This window comes from Amphiura filiformis, chromosome 11, assembly GCF_039555335.1.
Source record: "Amphiura filiformis chromosome 11, Afil_fr2py, whole genome shotgun sequence".
In the NCBI taxonomy this organism is placed as follows: Eukaryota; Metazoa; Echinodermata; class Ophiuroidea; order Amphilepidida; family Amphiuridae; genus Amphiura; species Amphiura filiformis.
The window spans coordinates 4,699,033-4,719,700 of record NC_092638.1 but is presented as its reverse complement, the minus strand read 5'-3'; the positions used below and the strand labels follow the sequence as shown (position 1 = coordinate 4,719,700).

General features: G+C 36.4%; 1 protein-coding gene across 3 annotated transcripts in view; it reads left to right on the top strand.

Annotated features, from left to right (window-relative positions):
- LOC140164243 (HEAT repeat-containing protein 6-like) overlaps positions 1-20,668 on the top strand; it is a 386,072-nt gene that overhangs the window by 107,386 nt on the left and 258,018 nt on the right. For all 3 annotated transcript variants that reach the window (XM_072187509.1, XM_072187510.1, XM_072187511.1), the window contains 2 exons: positions 6,703-6,825; positions 7,490-7,614. In XM_072187509.1, coding sequence (XP_072043610.1) covers positions 6,703-6,825; positions 7,490-7,614 — 248 coding nt within the window. The remainder of the gene's footprint in view (positions 1-6,702; positions 6,826-7,489; positions 7,615-20,668) is intronic.

Genomic DNA, 20,668 nt, shown 5'->3' with positions numbered 1-20,668 from the left:
ACAGCTAAATCCATTCCGAACTCGTTTATGACCATGCGGTCTAGCTAGCTCAGGTTGACTAGTATGAATCCAATATCTTGTCATGGTTATACCACCATTGTCTCACGCAACGGTAAACATGGTCCATTCAGTGTAGATACAACATTGCTATCTAAAACCATTTCGCTTCTGAATGCTCATGAGGCTTGTATGCATATTCATGCATTCTATAGCTATGCAGCTAAACACCGCGTGTCGCATAAGTACGTGTTACTTATTCAGCATTTCTCAGCCAATCTTGCTATGCAGATACAAGGCGGGGTCAAATCAGCCCATGCAGTCTATACGCCTATATTCCTTACAGCTAGACCCTATCGGTCTAGTTACATTCCACTTCAGAACTACAAATAGCTATACAGCTACTATCCACTTCAGAATTATACTAGCTATCCAGCTATTTAGTATATTTTCCGCTTCAGAACTATTTCTATAATGCCGTGAAATCAGTACGGCACGGTACATGGGTCTAGGCCTAATATCTAAGCAGCGCTATGACTTGAACAAACTGCCCATGAAATCTAGAATCAGCTAGAGCCTATGGCTGCTTGAGCACTGCACATCATGCGTCATGTTTAAGAAGCTAGACATTTAGCTAGACATATATTAGCCAAATTACGTGTTCAGATTAGGCCTATATGACATACATAAGGCCTACCTACAACTACCGGCCTACAGTAGTTACGCAGTTAAAATTGCATGCACCCCGGCAATGCACCTCGTCAGCACTGCACTGGTCAATAAGCCAGCACGATTCATATGTATCGCCATTAATATAGGCACTGATGCACTGATCCATATTGAACTGTCCACCATATTTTGCACCGATACCATGCATGCTTTGATTACGCCTACCTATTGTCCATAATCTCATCAAGCTATATTTATTAGCAGAACAATATCTGCTGCAACATTATCATAATGAATTAAACTGTCAACATCACCATGTCATGCACAGGCCTACCATAACATTATTGTTGCGAGATAAACAAACACAAAATGCCTATAGGCTACATCTTGAATCTGAAATTTCATCTGATATTCCTGATTAAACTATGCTCAATAGAATCGCCTCTGGAGTCTAAAAACTTTTAAAATATTAACATGCCGGTAGAAATAAGCACGAAAGAAAAACAGAACAGCAGCAAAATGAACTGTACACTGTATAGGCCTGTAGGCCTAAATTAATTGCCTCCGTAGCTGAAAACTGCAAACTCACGCAGATCACGCTCTCCAGTCAGTTCACGCTTAATTGTGCGCAAACACTTGTGTTCCCAAAAACTAATCAGTGCTAATCGTCTTAATAATAAGCATCTAGAATCTGGAAATTAATCCATACAGTTATCTAATCTCTAATCCAACCCAAGGTCAGGTTATTACTACATCAGGTTACTTCTTCCTGTAATCCGAAACTCCATTAATTTTCTAGTCTATGCCATACTGATCTTAAATTCTTCCGTCTCTATAAATTTGAACATCGTCATAAGTCAATCTCAAATTTCTGACCAGGTACCGTAGGCCTACCTTTAAGACTATTATGGACCACCGTAGGCCTACCTTTAGGCCTATCTGAGAATCTCTATGTTGACTTAAACCACAGTACAGATACTATTCATCATACTATATTCTCAATTAAACACTTGCACCATCTGCATTGAATTGATCGATCCGGAGGATTATAATCATCTTCCTTCCCCAAAAAGTACATGTCATAAACCAAATAAAACAAAAATGCCCGAGTCTGCAGGACCAACAAGTGTGCCTCCGCACGAGTCGACCGAAAAAACAACAAACAAAACAAAGTTACGATAATGCTAAACCAAGTCCCTGTTTAAAGAAAATTCTTGTAAAAACTAAAAATACTACTGTAACCAGATAGTAATTATGTTGAGCTTATTCTGTATATCTTTGCTGAAACACTTGACAATAAATATAATATTGAGAGAATATACTATAGTTAAACTTCTCCATCCTCATTAACTGCCTCAGCGTGCTCAAGCAGTACTCGATCGATATGCACTAATTTGTAACACACTATATGTATTTATGCATGATCACCATTTCTGCAAGACATGATTATATCCTTATACAATAGCCTTCATACGATACCTGACCATGATGGCATATACATCATGCCTGCACATTGTCATGATTAATGATCTAATTTCATCTAAAGCTTTGTTCAGATATAGAGGTTCCAAGGAATTGGAAAGCTCCCTAGATATCGATTCGAGACTCAATCTCCTAACTTAATCACATTGTTAGCAACAATAATCTATAAGCTGTTATCCATTATCTCGGTCACTGCACATAACCTTATTTAAGATTCTTGTTGTAGGCCTTTGTAGGCCTACCATCCGTAATTGCTCTATATCGAATTGTAATGGTCTCTATTAAAAATTAGACAAACGACCTTAAATATTACTTAGTTGGTATATCCCAATGTCAAAAGTCGAATGGATATATAATAGCATGATATGCAGAGGTAAATACCTTTATAACAACTTAGGAAAGGAGCTTACACTTTGCATAGCCTATATATTAGGCCTATACATTTCATAACCAATGTAGCATGCCTGGACATAGGCCTCGCCTAGATAAAGAAAATATTAACCAAATAGGCCAACGCCTACAGAAATATCTTGGACCAATAGAAATATCATTTCACGATTATTCCATATACCATTTCAGTATTGAAATAACCCAAATTTGCTTCATCATTCTGTTATGTTTCTGATTTTGAACTGAACTGGCCTTAGCGTAGGCCAATATAAATTTTGACCAATGCAGCTGCGCAATGATCATCCGTATGACATGACAATATATTACCACGGGCCTTTATTATCGCCCATTCTTCACTACATTCAGACACCGCTATTTATGTAAAAAGTATACCCAACGGTTTACAAGAACTGCTGTTCTAACTGTGTGTAAAAACGGTATCAATAATTACCACATCCTGTATGATGTAAATCACGATGCATAACTAAACCAGCAACTCTCATAAAAGAAAGTTTATTACGTCCACCACTTAACACATCATTGAATCGATAATGCGTGCGTAATTTGTGTACCCTGCACATGCATGCGATTTATTATATAAATCGAATAATCTTCTCACTATATACACATGGTTTCACCTTAACATGTTGGAATATCAATAAGAAAAAACAACATGATCGAAACACCTCCAACAAGAACAATTCCTATCATACTCAAAATCTGAATAGGCCTACATCTCACGCATGCAGCCAGTTTGACGATATCTATCAATCTTGAGCAGTTTTCTCAGCTAATTGCTCGCATAATTAATAGGCATACCTTTTTTCCATCATCTTTGACCATGTTTACGAATTGAGTTGAATCTTCTGATTTCATACTGCCGTAGGCTTACTTAAATTCCCGGTGAAATCAGTTATCTATAGCGCTGTCCGGAATCTGAATCCTAATTTCATGCAGAAACCATCAGTGGCATTCAGTATCATGCATCATGTATTGAGCGCAGCTGTAAAGTTGCACGCCCGTGTCTTTGGCTATCAAACTTAGTCAGTGATCGAATCATCCCATGGATGTATTCGCCCAATACACTCCTTGCTCACCAGAGCATATCCTGCACATTATTATGCAAATACGCTAGCTTTAGCTACTATTGAAAATATATTTACCTATATCTTTCACAACTGGAGTGAGTAGTTCAAATGAAATCTACCCAATTGTAAGGCTCTGAGTGAGTCCCGGGAATTCGAGTCCCGCCCGATAATCCTATTACCCGGGCAGGAAATTCCCTGCCCGGGTACTGAAATTTAAAAAAAAAAAAAAAAAAAAATTTTTTTTTTTTTTTTTTACATTTTTTTCAAAGTTTTTTCCTGAGTTTTAGTAGTGTCTCTGGACCTAGACCTAAATGCTAGGATCATGCTTGACCTAAAAAAAAAAAAAAAAAAAAAAATTGCATTTTTGAACATTGTTTTGTGTTTTAATCTGAAAATTGATACATAGTTTTCATGTCATACTATATTAATATCAAAATGCATTGAATTTGAATGCATTTTGATATCATTAATAGAGTATGACATGAAAACTATGTATCAATTTTCAGATTAAAACACAAAACAATGTGCAAAATTCAATTTTTTTTTTTTTTTTTTTTTTTAGGTCAATCATGATCCTAGCATTTAGGTCTAGGTCCAGAGACACTACAAAAGCGGAAAACTTTGAAAAAAAAAAAAAAAATTTTTTTTTTTTTTTTTTTTGCAATTTTTTTTTTTTTGCAATTTCGGTACCCGGTACCCGCTCGAAAAAGTTCGGGTACCCGGGAGCCGAATTTCCCGAAAATGAGAGTTTTACCCAATTGTTTATTCTATTTCAAAACTCATACTCCCTCTGTGGAATACTTTAGCTAAATCTTCCACAGGGGGAGTGTGGATATTAAATAGAATAGCCCAATGATATGTTGAACTGGTGGACTAATAAGCCATGTGTAACATCTTTTAAGTAGGTCATTAGTATGGAAGGGTTGACTTGTCTTGTCTGTAGGCCTAGATATTGTAAACCACTTAATACTATGACAGCTGGTTAAGTTTACTGTATTTTTTGGTGTAATAACTATACTGCACCAAAAAAGTATCCTTACACTTGGAAAAATAATCACAATTTCCAAACTGAACCATATTAGGTAAGTTTCTTTTAATAGATGCACTATCTAATCCAGCATATTATGACACCCCATTGAATCCAATGTGACTTCAAGAAGCAAATTTACAAGCATTTGATTAAACGGAGGTCCAGTTTTAAAAGTGACAAACTGGCCGATTCAAAACTCTACGTACTAGACATCTGGTTTGAGAGTGGTGAATGGCTAAATTATATGTGCCTTTAATGTAAAACAAAAGGAACAAAAGTAAAAACTGAAACAAAAGAACTGACAAATAAAGTGAAAGTTATGAAAAGTACAAAGAAGTAAAAACTGAAACAAAAACTGCTTTATTAAAGAAACTGTGTTGTCTCTTTGTTGCGCTTGTTGGAATCTTTTTGCGCTTTGTATAGGCCAGTTTGTCACTTTTAAAACTTTTAAAACTTGACCTTTGTCTATTGAATTGCTTGTAACTTTACTTCTTGAAGTCACATTGGATTCAATGGAGTGTGCCGGATTACATAATGCATGTATTAAAAAAAATTATTCGTATATGGTTCAGTTTTGAAATTGTGATTATTTTTCCAAGTGTAAGGATACTTTTTTGGCGCTGTATAGCAATAGGTAATATTGCCACCAGAGGCAAGCTCACTGCAATGATGAATGTTCTCTAGCGAGCGTGTTCCAATGGAAGAAGAAAATGATAGTTTAAACTGCCAAATAAGGCAATAGCCTATATGTAAAGTTGCTTTGTCTAGATTGCTTCCTAGCGTGTACCCAAGTTTTAAGGCTAAATCTTCTGAAGAGATATGCCATATTTCAAATGCAAATAGCGTAATGAAACAAACTTGCTTGATGGTATGGACACTGTCAAAAACAAGAGTGAAATTGCATTTTGTATACATTTAATCTTACTTGATACATCTTTGTTAATACTGAATAACATTGTTTATATACTGTACCAATAAAGTATCCTTACACTTGGTAAAATAATCACAATCTCAAAACTGAACAATATTGGGGTAAATTTGGTTTTTTAATAGATGCACTATCTAATCCTGCACATTATGACACCAAATTGAATCCAATGTGACCTCAAGAAGTAAAGTTACAAGCAATTGAATAGACGAAAGTCCAGTTTTAAAAGTGACAAACTGGCCTATACAAGGCGCAAAAAGATTCCAACAAGCAAAACAAAGAGACAACACAGTTTCTTCAATGAAGCGTTATTTAAAGCAGTTTTTATTTCAGTTTTTACTTCTGTACTTTTCATAACTTTCATTTTATTTGTCAGTTCTTTTGTTTCAGTTTTCTTTTGTTCCTTTTGTTTTAAATCGAAGCCAAATGCATAAATTAGCCATTCACCACTCTCAAACCAGATGTCTAGTCTGTGGAGTTTTGAATAGGCCAGTTTGTCACTTTAAAACGGGACCTTTGTCTAATCAAATGCTTGTAACTTTGCTTCTTGAAGTCACATTGGATTCAATGTGGTGTCATAATGTGCAGGATTAAATAGTGCATCTATTAAAAGAACAAATTTACCCCAATATTGTTCAGTTTGGAAATTGTGATTATTTTCCCAAGTGTAAGGATACTTTATTGGCGCAGTATAATATAGTACCTGTGCATCGCACTACCTCTCATACCTGAAGACAGTAATTTAAATGTAGTAGGCTACATGTTGGTTTGCATGTAGCATACGTTTATAAGATAGTCAGCAACTCTTCCCATACCTTTGTACGGGAGCCAACCATTGTTAATCTGTGATGAATCCAGACTTTTACAGTTAGCATATTATAGGCGAACTCAAGATAACAGAAGTGAGCAGACATGTTACACTTATTGTTAATTAAATGGTGATGAACAACAGTGAAACATGATTGAATCCCTAAAAACTGAAACTTTTGAGTCTCTTTTAACCGTAAAAAAAAAGATCAATCCTGCAATAGTTTGTTGTGAGAGAAGGTTTAACAATAGCCCTATGTGATAACTTGTGTAACCATCCACAATTCTCTTCTATTTTTTTCTTCTTTTAGAATGACAAGCAGATCTTGTGTATAACTTTACTACTTGGTCTTAGCAATGATGAAGATTATAGAGTGAAAGCATCAGCAGTGAGAGCTCTTGGTGTCTATGTGTTGTATCCGTGTCTAAGAGAGGTAAGGGTTTCAAGTTATATTATCTGAAATATTAGCAGTGAGAACCTAAGATGACTGTGGTATTACATCAACTGGGTTCTTATAGACTCTGGAAATGTTGAAATTGGTAAAATTCATGAGAAAGTTGTGGAATTTTGGTTTTAGTCATGAAAACTCCAGAAATGACTCAAAAGGCACAGAATTTTGATTTCAGCATGGAAATTACAAAAATAAAGCTCGGATGTTGTGGAATTCTTTTTCAAAGTGAAAGTGAATGGAAACGTTGTAAAAGAGAGATACCAAGAAAGAATAAGTGTTGTCCATAAAAGGGAGTAGCAAGTTCAGCAGCAAGGACTTGAAGGACTTAGTCTTCAGTTAGTCCCAGCATGCATGCATCAAGTTAGGCCTCAATGGGTTATAAGCCATAGACCCCAAGCCTTCTACTTTGTGAAGTTTGCACTACGCTGAAAGAATGAGAAGAAGAAAGCCGAAGGGTAGTTGATGATTTTATGTACCTTGTCGCATGGGATAAGACCACCTCTTCAGATATTTGGTATCTGATCCAAGTTCATTTAACTGAAGGCTTGTTTGCTCACTTAAACAAAATTTGTGAAAAAATATTTTGGCTCAATAGCCTTGTCTGTATCTTTAATGTGAAGCCATGTCTTATTATTGTTTGATATAGGATGTTATGTTTGTAGCGGACTCAGCCAATGCAATTCTGGATTCTCTGAAGGACAACTCTGTGAATGTTAGGATGAGAGCAGCCTGGTCACTAGGCAACCTTAGTGATGCACTCATTGCAAACAAGTAAGTACCCACCAAACACAAAAATGTGTTTAAATCGTTATAAATGTGTTGTAAACATATTTTGGTTTCAGTCAAAATGTTTTATAACATTTATATGTTAATATAAAGGGCATGAAACAATGTTTTATTTGAAAACTACAACAACATTTTATGTTGTCAAAAAGTTACTGTAAAATATATTTTGGGAAACAGTTTTGCAAAATATATTGTCAACATTTAAATAACATTTTGTTAGACTGTTTTGCAGCAAGTTTTCAAAACATTTTTGAATGTTATTAAAACATTTGATACCCTTTACATAACCGGACATTTACACGTTTTGTGTAATAGATTTTGTGCTTGCTGAGCAGCAAACCTGCTGTTTTCCTTTGTCACAGATGTAACAGCAAATTTTTCTTCCTGTATTTCGCAGCAGCTCAAATTTATGTGGCATCTTCCACTACAAAAATCATAGAGAATTAGAACAAATTCCCAAACAGAGCTAATCATTTGAACGTAAAATTATAGCGGAGAACCAAAGCTTGCCACAGAGATCTGAAAATCACTACTGAGAACTGAAATGCAGCATCTGTATCAGCGGAAAAATAACACCAGACTACGACTGGGTTTTTGATTGCTCTCAGTTTTCAAATAACCCATTACATTATCAGAGAATAACAGTACAAATTATATATCAAAATGAAGCTGAGCTTCAGGATTCTAACCTAATATGGTTTATCCTTTGTATAAAACTGCAATGGTGTCTTTACACACATGAATATCTTACGCCAAGGACACATCCAAATATGAGGATGCCAGCTATACTTCAGCAGATTGTTGCCAGTTCATTGATCTATTGCAGCATTTTGGTTTTGTATAGTATCACACGATAATGAACCATTTTGCCGTTTGGTGTGAATCCTTTCTTGTTACTTCCATCTGAGAAAGTCTTTTCACAATATTTACATTGGTATGGTTTCTCTTTGGTGTGAATCCTTTCATGTTTAGTCTTGGAGTCTTCAGTCAATATCAAATATAAAAGTTTGAATTAAAAACTGTGTCTGATTGTCGCGTTCCATATCATAAGAAGATAACATTTTGGTATTGTATAGTGTCACACAATAATGAACCATTTTGCTGATGAACCCAATTAAGGATTTAATCAGTCAATATCAAATATAAAAGTTTGAATTAAAAACTATGTCTGATGGTCATGTGCCAAATCATAAGAAGACAGTGTGACAGTAGCAGTGTGACAGTAGCTGGACCATAATTGGGCTATTCCAGTTGAAATCCACACACCCATGGAAGACATGGCCTTAATCATCCGCACAGAGAGTGTGAATTTCAAATGGTGTTACCTGGATGGGTGATTCCATTTTGAATCTATGCCCCTGTGTGGTAGATTAAGGTCATGTCTTCCATAGGGGGTGTGTGGATTTCAACTGGCCCCAAATTCTAGTGAATGATAAACTAGTTAGAAAAGGTTTAAAAAAAATTATCCAATAAGTTTGTCATTCATTAGATGACTTTCACAAAATTTACTTAAGCTAGTTTCTTATTCACTAGATTCTTGAAAATTGTTAATATTGTACTAAAACTAGACTCAACAATTTGTCCGGCGGAAATTTGAAAGTTGTTGATGGAAAGTTTATTTTACAGTCAAACTGGCCAAAAATTCACAATGTGTGCTTTAGTAAAACTACACAAGCTGTACACTATTCCAGTTTTAATTTGTGTAACTTTGCTGAACTAACAATATTATAATATTTAAGGGAATAAAATATCTTTAATCTTTATCACAAATCTGGGTCATCCAGTCTGGCTAGGGATATTGATCATACTACAGGTAGACATAAGACATGACTACTTCTATAGTTTTTCTTACCCAAATAAAGATTGGGAAATATTTTTAGAAATAATAACATTTTCAGAGACTTTCACACACAGGGTTATAGCTAGGCAAATTTTAGTGCCGGGTGAAATTTATATGAAACGGTAAAAAAAATGAAATTTTGATAAGAATTGCTAATTTTTAATCTGATTGTTCATTGATTTTGAAACGTTTGAGACTGGAGTGCCGGGTATTTGAGCTCAAAATTAACTTAAGTGCCGGGTGGAAATTAAGAGTGCTGGGCGGGTCACCCCACCACTGCCCAGCGTAGCTACAACCCTGTTCACACAAGTTTATAAACGTTCATTTTTTTTTCATTTGTTATTCACTAGATGCTTGAGACTTTAACAAAAACTTGATTCAAAATATTTTCTGACAGATTAAAACAGTTGTTGGACGTAATTTATGTTCCTCTACAGCCAAGTGGTTAAGGTGCTGGTCTCATAAACCAGAGGTCATGGGTTCAATTCCCGAGCGGGATCACTTTTAGCTACTTTTCCTATTTCCTCCTTTAATCATTGCTTGACGGCGAAAACTGATAAAATTGCATCATAGTAATTTATTCTTTCCCTCAAGAGAGCCAAGGAAGAAATCATTTTCATCTTTGACCAGGATTTGAACCTGGGACTCCTGGGTATCTAGACCAGCACTCTTACCAATGGCCCAAGGCCCAAGGTTCCAAATCATATATCTCCCACTTTTCTATACTGTAGTTCAACTCAAGTTCGGTAGTGATGTCAATGCATTTTTTGCAGTTGCACGGCAAGTGTGTGGACAAAACACCTTACACACATGGCGTAATTTCAGTATTGTGTATAGCAAAATATGCACCTACAACACTACCGAACTTGAGGTGAACCACAGTATTGCGACAAGTATTGCAGGCCTGAGCCAGCACAAAATATCTGTAATGGTTTTGACACAAATCTGGGTCATCTGATCTGGCTAGAACTAAGTCACAACTGCTTCCATAGTATTGCACTTAATATCCAACATGTCCAAGTTTATCCAAATAAAGCTTGTAGAATATTTTTAGAATGGAACTAGACCAGGAGACTGACAGGATTGACTGTTAATTACTTCAATATCAAGTATCTGTGGTCTATATTTTAAGGGGTTTGCTTTGAAACAATGACATTTGACATGGTTCACAAACACATCCGTGTATGTCTTAATATGTTTAGAAGTTATCAGAGATCATCTTTAAAAATTCACTTTGTAGTAGTGGTCAGAGGTCCTCCTTTTGTGAGGTTTTGGCACATTCTCAAAGCAACAGGCTTGCCTAGCTTGCTGTCTTTATCTGAGCTATGCACCCCAGTATTGAAGTCCTCAGTTGGTTACTGTACCATTATTTGTCCAAATTATTAAATGTTCATTTAACAATCTAAAAATGAAAGGAAGAGCCCTTCATCCATGTTTAGAGTGTCTTTTTCTTTTTGGCAGATCCAGATGGCTTCTTTCAGGCACCTAGTGGTCTTGTCAGCTTTTCAGTCGATAACTTTTAGTTTAAAACTTGATTAGTTGAAAGAAACACATCAAATACTGCACTGTTTGCAAAAGCCTTGTTTGGTTTATTATTTATATACATCTTGTCACCAGGGTTTTGTAACATATTACTTAATCAGTTGAAATCAACAAGGAATGAATATCTATTGAAATTGATGTTGCTTGAGATGAATAAAGAGAAGATATATATTACACTACCCACAATGCATTTCTTCCATTTAAATAATCTGCATTGATTTACAATCAAGTGCAACATGTGTCGTTAGTGACAAAAGGTATCTCAATGATCAGAGCACATCCAGAGCTTGCAAATCCTGTTTTTTTATGACTATCGACTCAGTTTTAGTCAGTCTATTCTTAACATGAAAACAAATGGAAACTTTATGAAATGAGGGGATGTTTCATGTTGCAAAGGATTCTGGGAAGGGTAAGATATCTCCTCTGGGATAAATATATAATGATGACTTATTGCAGCATCTTCATCTTAAGCGGAAGTGAGATGGTAAAAAACGATTTCACACATTTGTTTGTTGAGAATATTTTGTCCAAATTTAATAATGTGTATCTATGTATTGTGTATTTTGTACCATAAGCGTATACTATGTAAACGACATGAGCGCTGTTTAGTTGATGGATACCAGTGCTATGTAAGTCTACATTATTATTATTATTAAATATTAATATAAGCAGGGTGCATAATTCTGTGTAAGATGACAAAAGGAGAGGAACAATTGAGGAAGCCTTACATTAAAATGACAAGTTGTACAGAAAACAGAGAATTGAAAATGAAAAACACAGAATTGGGAGTAGAAAACGGAAAACACATTGATGGGGATATCAAACATAATTGCAAAATTCAGCTTATTTGGTGTGTTTCTATCAGGGGAAGGGATGCCTAGCTGTGAGATTTGCTTTGGACAACTTTTTCAGGTCGATGAGTATTGTGCACAGAATTAGAGAAGGAGAACCGGGACTACCTATACTGCCACATACAATTGCGCCATCAGCTATGGGGAGAAAATTGGGGGTATGCGACGGTGTGCGGAGACGAATGAAAACAATTCTGCGTCTCATTTGGAGCGTCTTGGTACTCGCGTGCAGGTCGCATCATGTGCGTCTCTCAAATGTGCCCTTCATCAATGTCGCGCTTGCATGACAATGACTGCCTCGAGTGCATTCTGAGGGAAACTGAATACCCCCAATTTTTGCTCCATACCTGTATCAAGATGGCGGTCAAGTCTCGGTTCTCCGTCTTTAATTCTGTGGTATTGTGCCATCTTTGAAAAAAAATGTCTCTCAGTGTGCGAGCAGACACCTGTCAGTCAAGCTTGAGTTGTTTTAACCTCATTTTGAGATATCCAGGGTGTAGTGCAAGAAAGGTCAATAGCTGCCAGGTGTCATATGCTTACAATATAGAATACACAGATGTGACCGGTTACCACGAAAGAGCCGTTAATTCCGCCCGGTCAATTTTGTTTTATTTCGTGTTGAGAAAATATATATCACAACAAGCTTTGAAATGGTATATCATTTGATTTCAAATGATATCCAGAAACGGGGTTATGGTTTGTTGCTCCTTCAACAAAATGGTATACCTTTTTCGGTTCTACATGTGTCTCTTTTCCCACATTGCTGGTAATAAATATCAAAAAGTCATAATTGGCGGTCATTTCAAATCATCCTCAGGTCAAGGAGGTTCAGGAATGTCCTCTCATTGTTAATTATTGATTATACATACCTGGACAAAATACAATGCTTTGTAACCCACCACTTGAACAGGATTTAGCCAAAGCAAATAAAGACAAGAGATATTTAAGAATTCTATAGACATAGATAGAAGGATTATCGATTGGTTTGACTAGCGGTATCATAATGAAATACATGTAACACTAACTTGAGGTACCTATGAATACGACCTTCATGCACATTTTACACTGTAACTCGGAATACAATTTAGGACATTTACGGCTCATTTGTGGTGTACGGTCACAGATGGTCAAATTGTCTATAGGGCAGCTATTGCAGATAGGCACCAATCATCTTGATAATAGATTCAACATAAAAACATTACATCTCCTTCTATTAGCCAAAAACAAATATCAACGTTAGAATTGCATCCTAGATTTTTAGTTGTATCTTTGCACAAAATTGTCAACAGTAGAAAGCACTAATATTTGATTTAAACTCGATGGGGATTTTAACATGGGATTTAACATGCATCAAACATGACTTTTATATTGCATCATTCAAGAGTGTGTATGAAAGGCTGAATGGAATATGGCACCAGACCGTAGATATTTTCCCATATTTTGTGAGAACAAACAGAGGGTAACGATTTTATCCTTTAGTGAACATAAACTTTAAAAAAATTTTTATGACTATTTATTGAATACTTTAATCGTTATAAACATCAGTATAATTTTGAGTTCAACTAGTTGCATTCATCATGATTAATAACATATTTTAAATTATCAAAAATCAACTATAGCATAGTCTAGCTTAACCCGAGGCACTCGCATCTCATTCATTATGATTTCCACTAACTTCTCAGCTTTGAGGTCTTAGATGTCTTCTTTAGACCTGCACTGTCCATCGTACACACAAAATACCTTTTTTTACATAAATACCTTTTCCTATCATTCCTCACATGAAGATAAGACTAAAACAAAACATAGTGTACATTTTGAGCACATTTGAAGGTGTAAAATGTCCAGATTTGTGACCGCTTCAATCGTCGCCATGTTTTGAATTCTTCCTAATTGAACCGCAACATGAGTTCAAAGTGCCCTGTTTCTATATATGTACAGCATTCATAACCCTATGGTGAGGAAGGAACAACTAGGGCCATGCTGTTTCAGGCTGAGTCTAGCTCATATCATGAAACATTGCATATAAGTCATTCTGTAAGTCCTAATGGCTACAGCCACAATTTTTCCGTGTTACAAAATATAAATTCCGTGTTACAAATTGGACGATTCCGTGATTTTCCGTTTTACATTATAAAGCACTGAAAAGTGAATACAAGCATGTTTTTAAAAGTGTAATTTGTCCTATATAATTATATGTACCTTTTACTGTAGTCTCCCCTCAACATCCCCATTAAAATTAAGCATCATCAGTTGTCTATGTGTGTACTTCCGATAGCTGTATCAGCCAGAATCTTGCATCGTAGGCCTAGAATAAATGCAAGAATGGGTTGTTTAATGGTTGATTACTGCTAAATTATCACTTTTCTTTGTTTTCTTTTGCAAATCAACACAAAAGTTAGACATTTTACAGTTTTTCACTATTTTGTGGCATTTTCAAATTTCCATGAGCAAACCCCGAATTCCGTGAATTTTTCCGTTTTTCCGTATCATGGAGAAATCGTGGCCCTTCTAATGGCTATCCCATCGGCACCCGCTCACATTTGTATGTTCATATTATTGTCACAGTTTGTCTTTATTACAATCATTTCATGTTTGCTATTTGAACAGTTGATTGCAAATTTCAGACCTGTTCACACAAAATGAGCAGAAAGTCACCAGGGAAGGAAAGTATAATAATGGTTTGTTGAACATGTCAGAAAACAATAGAAAAAAAATAATTTTGAAATATTAACTTTTGAACACAAACTGAAGGAGCAATCCTAGCAGGTTGTATATCATTTTGAAATTTATGATCCAGAGATAATAAATCTGGACATAACTTGTAGATAAAGATTTGCAACTTTCCTCTCATTTCGTGGGAACAAGTTTCATTTATGTTTGTTCTAGAAATGCCAACACATATTTATTTTGAGCTATTTTGATGAATTTTGGAGTGTTTTTTTGTTTAAAGCAAATTGTATATTGTCCCTTTGATGTTGATCACTTGGGGCGAGATTCATCAAAATGACATTACCAAATAGAAACCACCCTCGCTGCTCTTCAGATTCTCAAGCAAGGAAAATATCAAGGATGCAGTGGGAGAAATATCATCCTACTTGTCGCTCCTTGGTAAATTTCACTGACCCAATTGATATCCCTGAATTTGCCACTGAGCTACCACTTAATATCCCCCCAAATAGCAGGGGCTAAATATACTAGAAATGAAAAGGAACTAAGACAATCTATGTGAGTTTACGGGAGTCCCAATTTTAAACATTTAAATAAAAACTGTATTGTACTGTTTAATATTATGCTGGTTTCATACTCTCTGCCGCTTGCCGCTGAGCGGCGTGACGCTTCATCATGCTGCTTGCACTTGTCTGCAAGGAGAGCGGCACACTGCTGAGCGGCAGCGGCATGACTCTGAAAGCCACTCTTGCTGTTCAGCACCGCTCCAAAATTGTATTTTGTTCTCATACGTCAGAGCGGCACTACTCCGAGTTGATTTGAATTCAACTCCCAGTGCTGCTTCTGCTGTGGCAAAGCGGTAGGGTGATCGATATATCGGCTTACCGCTGGTCACCGCTAGCGTTTCTGGTGCAACTGCGCAGTGAAGTAAAATCATCTTCAAAGCGGCAAGCGGCAGGAAAGTATAAAACCAGCATTAATGAATCGATCTGAAAAAGAAATGAGTCCAAGAAGCCAATAATTGCATTTATAGTTCCATAGGTCTTGATTTTCTTTTGTTAAGGCCAATAATAATCCAAATGTTTCCCCCTCATGGGAAAAATCATGCACTTAGGACAGAAATGACACCCCTTATATCAAGCCTTGGGATCTCCTGTATAGAACCCATACCATTCCCCTTGTGCATGGGCATCAATACCGGGGGACTTCCCCACCTTTTGGCAAAATAGCTAATATTTTGTTATTTTCAGCCACTTGACAATTCAGGCCAATTGTACCCCCACATTTCAAGCTGGATTGGTGCTAATGCCCTTGTGTGTCAGCTTTATTTGTTTAGTGCAAACACATCTATAGGTCATGCCCCCCTCTGACTCGCCTTAAAGTGTTAAGAATGTCATGAGTAGTATCCAGCTTGAGAAATCGAGACATGGTCGGTATCATGAAATTTCTTGTTTAATGTCATCTCGTTTGTAACATGAGAGAGCTTGATGTGGGTGCTCATCAAATTAAGTGGTTATGAGTGGCCCCCCTGGGTGGAGATACTATGGTCATGATTGTCGCACAATGTTGTAATCATAGAAATTACAGAGATATGTGTAGCCAGAGATGTAGTATGGATTTTAGATGTATCTGGTGCCATGTTCAATATGCTCAATTTGTGTTGACTGATTTGAATTGGATAATACTGCCCTCTGGGTTTGAAGCTGAACTTTTAACAGACAGGAAATCCTGAGTAAGATTTGACTGCAAAGTTGGTACATTTTAAAGGCGGTTCAGCAATATGGCTTAGAAATATGTTTAGGTTTATGTGATAATACCTTATACTTTGATCAGCTCGTAATCGGTGGGCCTTATAACATCGCGGATTAATATCAAAATATGTTATTTTGAGAATTGTCTTGTGACATCTTGCCAGAAGCATCACTAATTATTAATTCAAGTCTTATACTTTGTCTACTTCCTTTAACACACAAAATAAAGACCAGACAGGCCAACTAATAGCACTCTTAACGTGGGTCTACTTTTCAGCGTAGTGGTAAAAGCCTAACATTTTCCGCCTATTACGAGCTGATCAAACTATATGTTGGGTATCATGCTCAATATTCTGCTCCCAGTTGGGGAATTTTGAGGGATTTTTAATGTGATTTTGTCCCCAATTTTGCTTCAGCTGAGGGTATCATTCAGCTTGATGAAGTAAATCATTGGTATGGCACCAAGTGATTTTTGCCTTGTTTCTTTGCTATAGTGAGTGATACTATTTAATAACCCTAACCCAATCAAAAGGTACAGCACAAAGCGATTGCAGGCACAAGTATCCCACATGATCCAATTGCATAATTATCCTTTGCCGGACAAGGTACACACCCATGACTTACTATCCCCCTGTTGCATGATCCACACGCAACAGGTCCATTGTTCAAAATCGGACCGGAGAAAGCATCTGTCTTAACCTTTTTCTTCCTTCTTTCCTGGGGACACCCCGTCAGACCAAAATACCTAAACCCCTGTCAGTCCGAAAATCTAATTGAAAAGATGTCAACCCTAACCCTAACTTCAGTTAGATTTTTGGATTGACGGTGTTTCGGACTGACAAAAAAAAGAGGGAGGGAGACCTGTCTTTCCTTCCCCTTCATCAAAAAGCCTCAAATAAGTGAGGTTATCCTGAAAGCATGCATTGAACATCACTGCTTTAATTTCATCAATAGGTAATCCTACTAGTACTAATAAATCATGATTACACTGGTGTAGCTTGTTAATTAGAGTTAAGATGACTAATTGTGATGGATTGAGATGAATTGCACAGATTATTAGCTGCTGTCTTTGTGATAGAGTTAGACGTAAACATAGTAAAGGACAACATTCAATTGAGAGTAAGACAGAGAGGGATAGTGTGACACTTTAAGCAAGAGAGAGAAACGGATGGGAGAGGGAGTTGAGAGAGAGGGGAGGAGAGCAGGAGGGAGGGGAAATATGAGACTGCAATAAATATTGTGAGTAACATCAAGGGACATTAAGAGAGAGAGAGAGAGAGAGAGAGAGAGGGAGAGAGAGAAATATGGTGATAATTGAAAAGGCAAGTGAGTGAGATTAAAAGAGTGATTAAAAGAGCAGGCCTGAAATCAACAGTGAAATAGAATGGGAGATTGAAAGATAAAGAAATTAGATTCAGATCAGGAAAAATTAAAAAATTGAATTTGAAAGCAGGATTAAAGGGGGTTGCAATCAAAAGAAAAGTGATCGAAATACAAGGGAGAACGAGGAGAGAAATAGTAGAGAGGGGAGAAAGAGAGACAATCAGGGTTTCCAAATGTGCAATTTGGTAGCCCAGTTGGATGACTTTTGACCATTATCACCATGACTTTTGACAATTTTCTGTCCTATAGAAACCATGGCTAAGAACAAAATTGGGAGATTTTTCAAAATTGGCTCCTGCGACTTCCTGAAGTTTCCTGCGATGCTATAAAAACTGAAATCTGAGCCAGGTTTTTACAAGCTCTGAGGTGAATATTCTCATCACGTGGTGGAAATTTCGGTCCACGATGGAGTTGGATTTTGTTCAACTTTATTGCATCACGCTGCGATATCGCAGCCGTGCACACTTGTGATTGGCTGCTGGAAAATCAAGGTCGGCAGAATGATCTTAAAAGGAGATGCAGACCCCACATGCTTTTTAAATATTGCAGCATCACACCATAAAATTGAAATGTACATTTTAATTTCAATGCACGATGCTGCGATGTTTTAAAAGCATCGCATCGCGCTGCGAGGTGGAGTAAGAATCGGACTTCAGGCTGAAATTTTTGGCAACCCTGAAGACAGATGAGAAATAGAGAGAGAGAGGTGTAAGAGAGATGGGCAGAAATAGATTGGACTGCAGATAGAAAGCAAATTGCATCTAACTCAATAATTGGATATTTTCTACCCGATTTGTTATTAACGACTGTGCTCATCTGTGAAGGGCAGTTTCCTTTGTGCTTGACCATTTCTTCCACCAATTAGACACCTGATTGATGAGATAGTGCTGGCCACATACATCTTATAGGACCTGTTGATTGATGAAACAATTGGATTACATGCCCTTTTTGGGAACATCCTATTCTGTAGATAACCAGGGAAGATGAGATAACTAAGGTTAAAGGGATGGAAATATAATTTGAGCCAAATTCCTTGTATTTTATCATTTATATTTACAAATAATCATAGAGTTAATGAACTAGAGTTAAAACTAAAGTCAAGTTAATGACACTGATATCAGAAAAATTGAAATTTGTTTCACAGTTTTGTATTTTCATCATCATCATCATCATCATCATCATCATCATCATCATCATCATCATCATCATCATCATCATCATCATCATCATCATTATCATCATCATTATCATCATCATCATCATCAGTCAGCTGCGGAGCAGGCGACTACAACTTTTTTCTGATTTTTGCGATCCTGGACCAGAGATATTATGTGGTCTGGTTGAACAGGCGCTGTTTGTATGTAAGAATAATGTACGCTGCCGACCTGGTCTCTTTTCCTCATGTTGTGGTGCATATAGAACATACAATTTGACAGGCTCATCATCTGGCAGCTCACATTGAATCGTAAATGGCTGAAATGTTCCATTAAAATGCATAGAGGTTAGCACAGTCAATCTGATCACCCACCTTTAACCCCTGAGCACTACCTGCCAATCTAACATTGCCTCTGATTGGTCAATTACATGATAACTTCACTTTAATCACCAATCAGAATGGAGCTTTGTAAATAACTCACTCCAATTATTTGTGTGGTGAAATTATTCTAACAATATTGCTGATTGGGCCAATTGATAATGAAAACTTCTTTTTGGCCAATCGGCAGGTATCTCTCATGGGGTTAAGTTGTAGACAACCACCTTTTTGATGAGAGTCATTGAACTATTTCATTTATCCATATCCGCAATTTATGGTCAGTATATTCCACATTTATGGCAGTACTCATTTCCACACTCTATCTCTAATTAATTAGATTTTGTTGACCATTTGCAGCTCAGTAAGCACATTTAGTCTGAAAGAATTTGATGAATTAGGGAATGCATTGGTCATGGCACTTCTGCTTTGTTAACGGATGCATCATCTGTTGATGACGGATGTACAGGGGAACTTGGGATGAGCGGAAAGCTTATTTCCATAACACCTTTTAAGCCATTAATAACTTGTTTTTTGAAGACAAGTTCAAATAACTGCACCCAAACATTATTATTACACTGAAAAAACGTAATAACCCTTAAAAGGGTTAAATTAAAATGGAAAGTTCTCAGTGTCACGGAAAAACAGAAAAATCCACGGAATTTAAGAAAATAAACAGAAAACACTGAAATTTTCGTGGAAAACATGTAAAAATAATAATTAAGAAAAATAATGATAATGTGAGGTAAAAATAATGCAAATGAAGTCTGTCTTCAAATTGTTAAAAGTTGCATTGTGCCAAATGAGGTATCAAAATATGCAGAACAAAATTCTCAAAAATTAATTTTAGTGTCTTAAGTGTCTCTCTATTGCTTTTGTTTTAAGTGTTCAGAAAATGTTTGTGTGCAGTATACTTGCTTAAATACAGGTAGATGTCTGTGGATGAAATATGCATACTTGGTATAGTTTGTGTTCTAGAATCGCTTGTATTATTTCCAGAACGCTGTTAATAATATACCGTACATAGACCTCAATTATTTTTGAGTAGGTCGATCCGTACAATGCACTATTATGAAGTTACTCAACCAAGGGCCAGTAAAAGACAGTTTTTGGTTTCTACTCTTCCTGAATGTATAAAAAAAGTGACGTATGACTCTTTATAAGTTGAGTGCAATGTACAACAAAAGCGTATGACCCGGGGGTCACTACCAGTGTGGCCTGTATACCATCCGCGAGAAGAAAAAAAACATGTAAAAAGGGTACTTTTTTGTGGATAGACACAATATGTGTGCATAGCATGTTTAGGGTGTCAAAAACATGATAAATTGGAAAAAGGGGTAGCAAAATTGTAATGTGCTAATACATGGAAAGTGTATGTAAATTGGATAGATGGAGAGATAAATATGAAAGGGGAAATAATCTTCAAAAAGTATGTGAGAAGAAATTTGTGGTGTGAAATTTGAAATTTTATTGA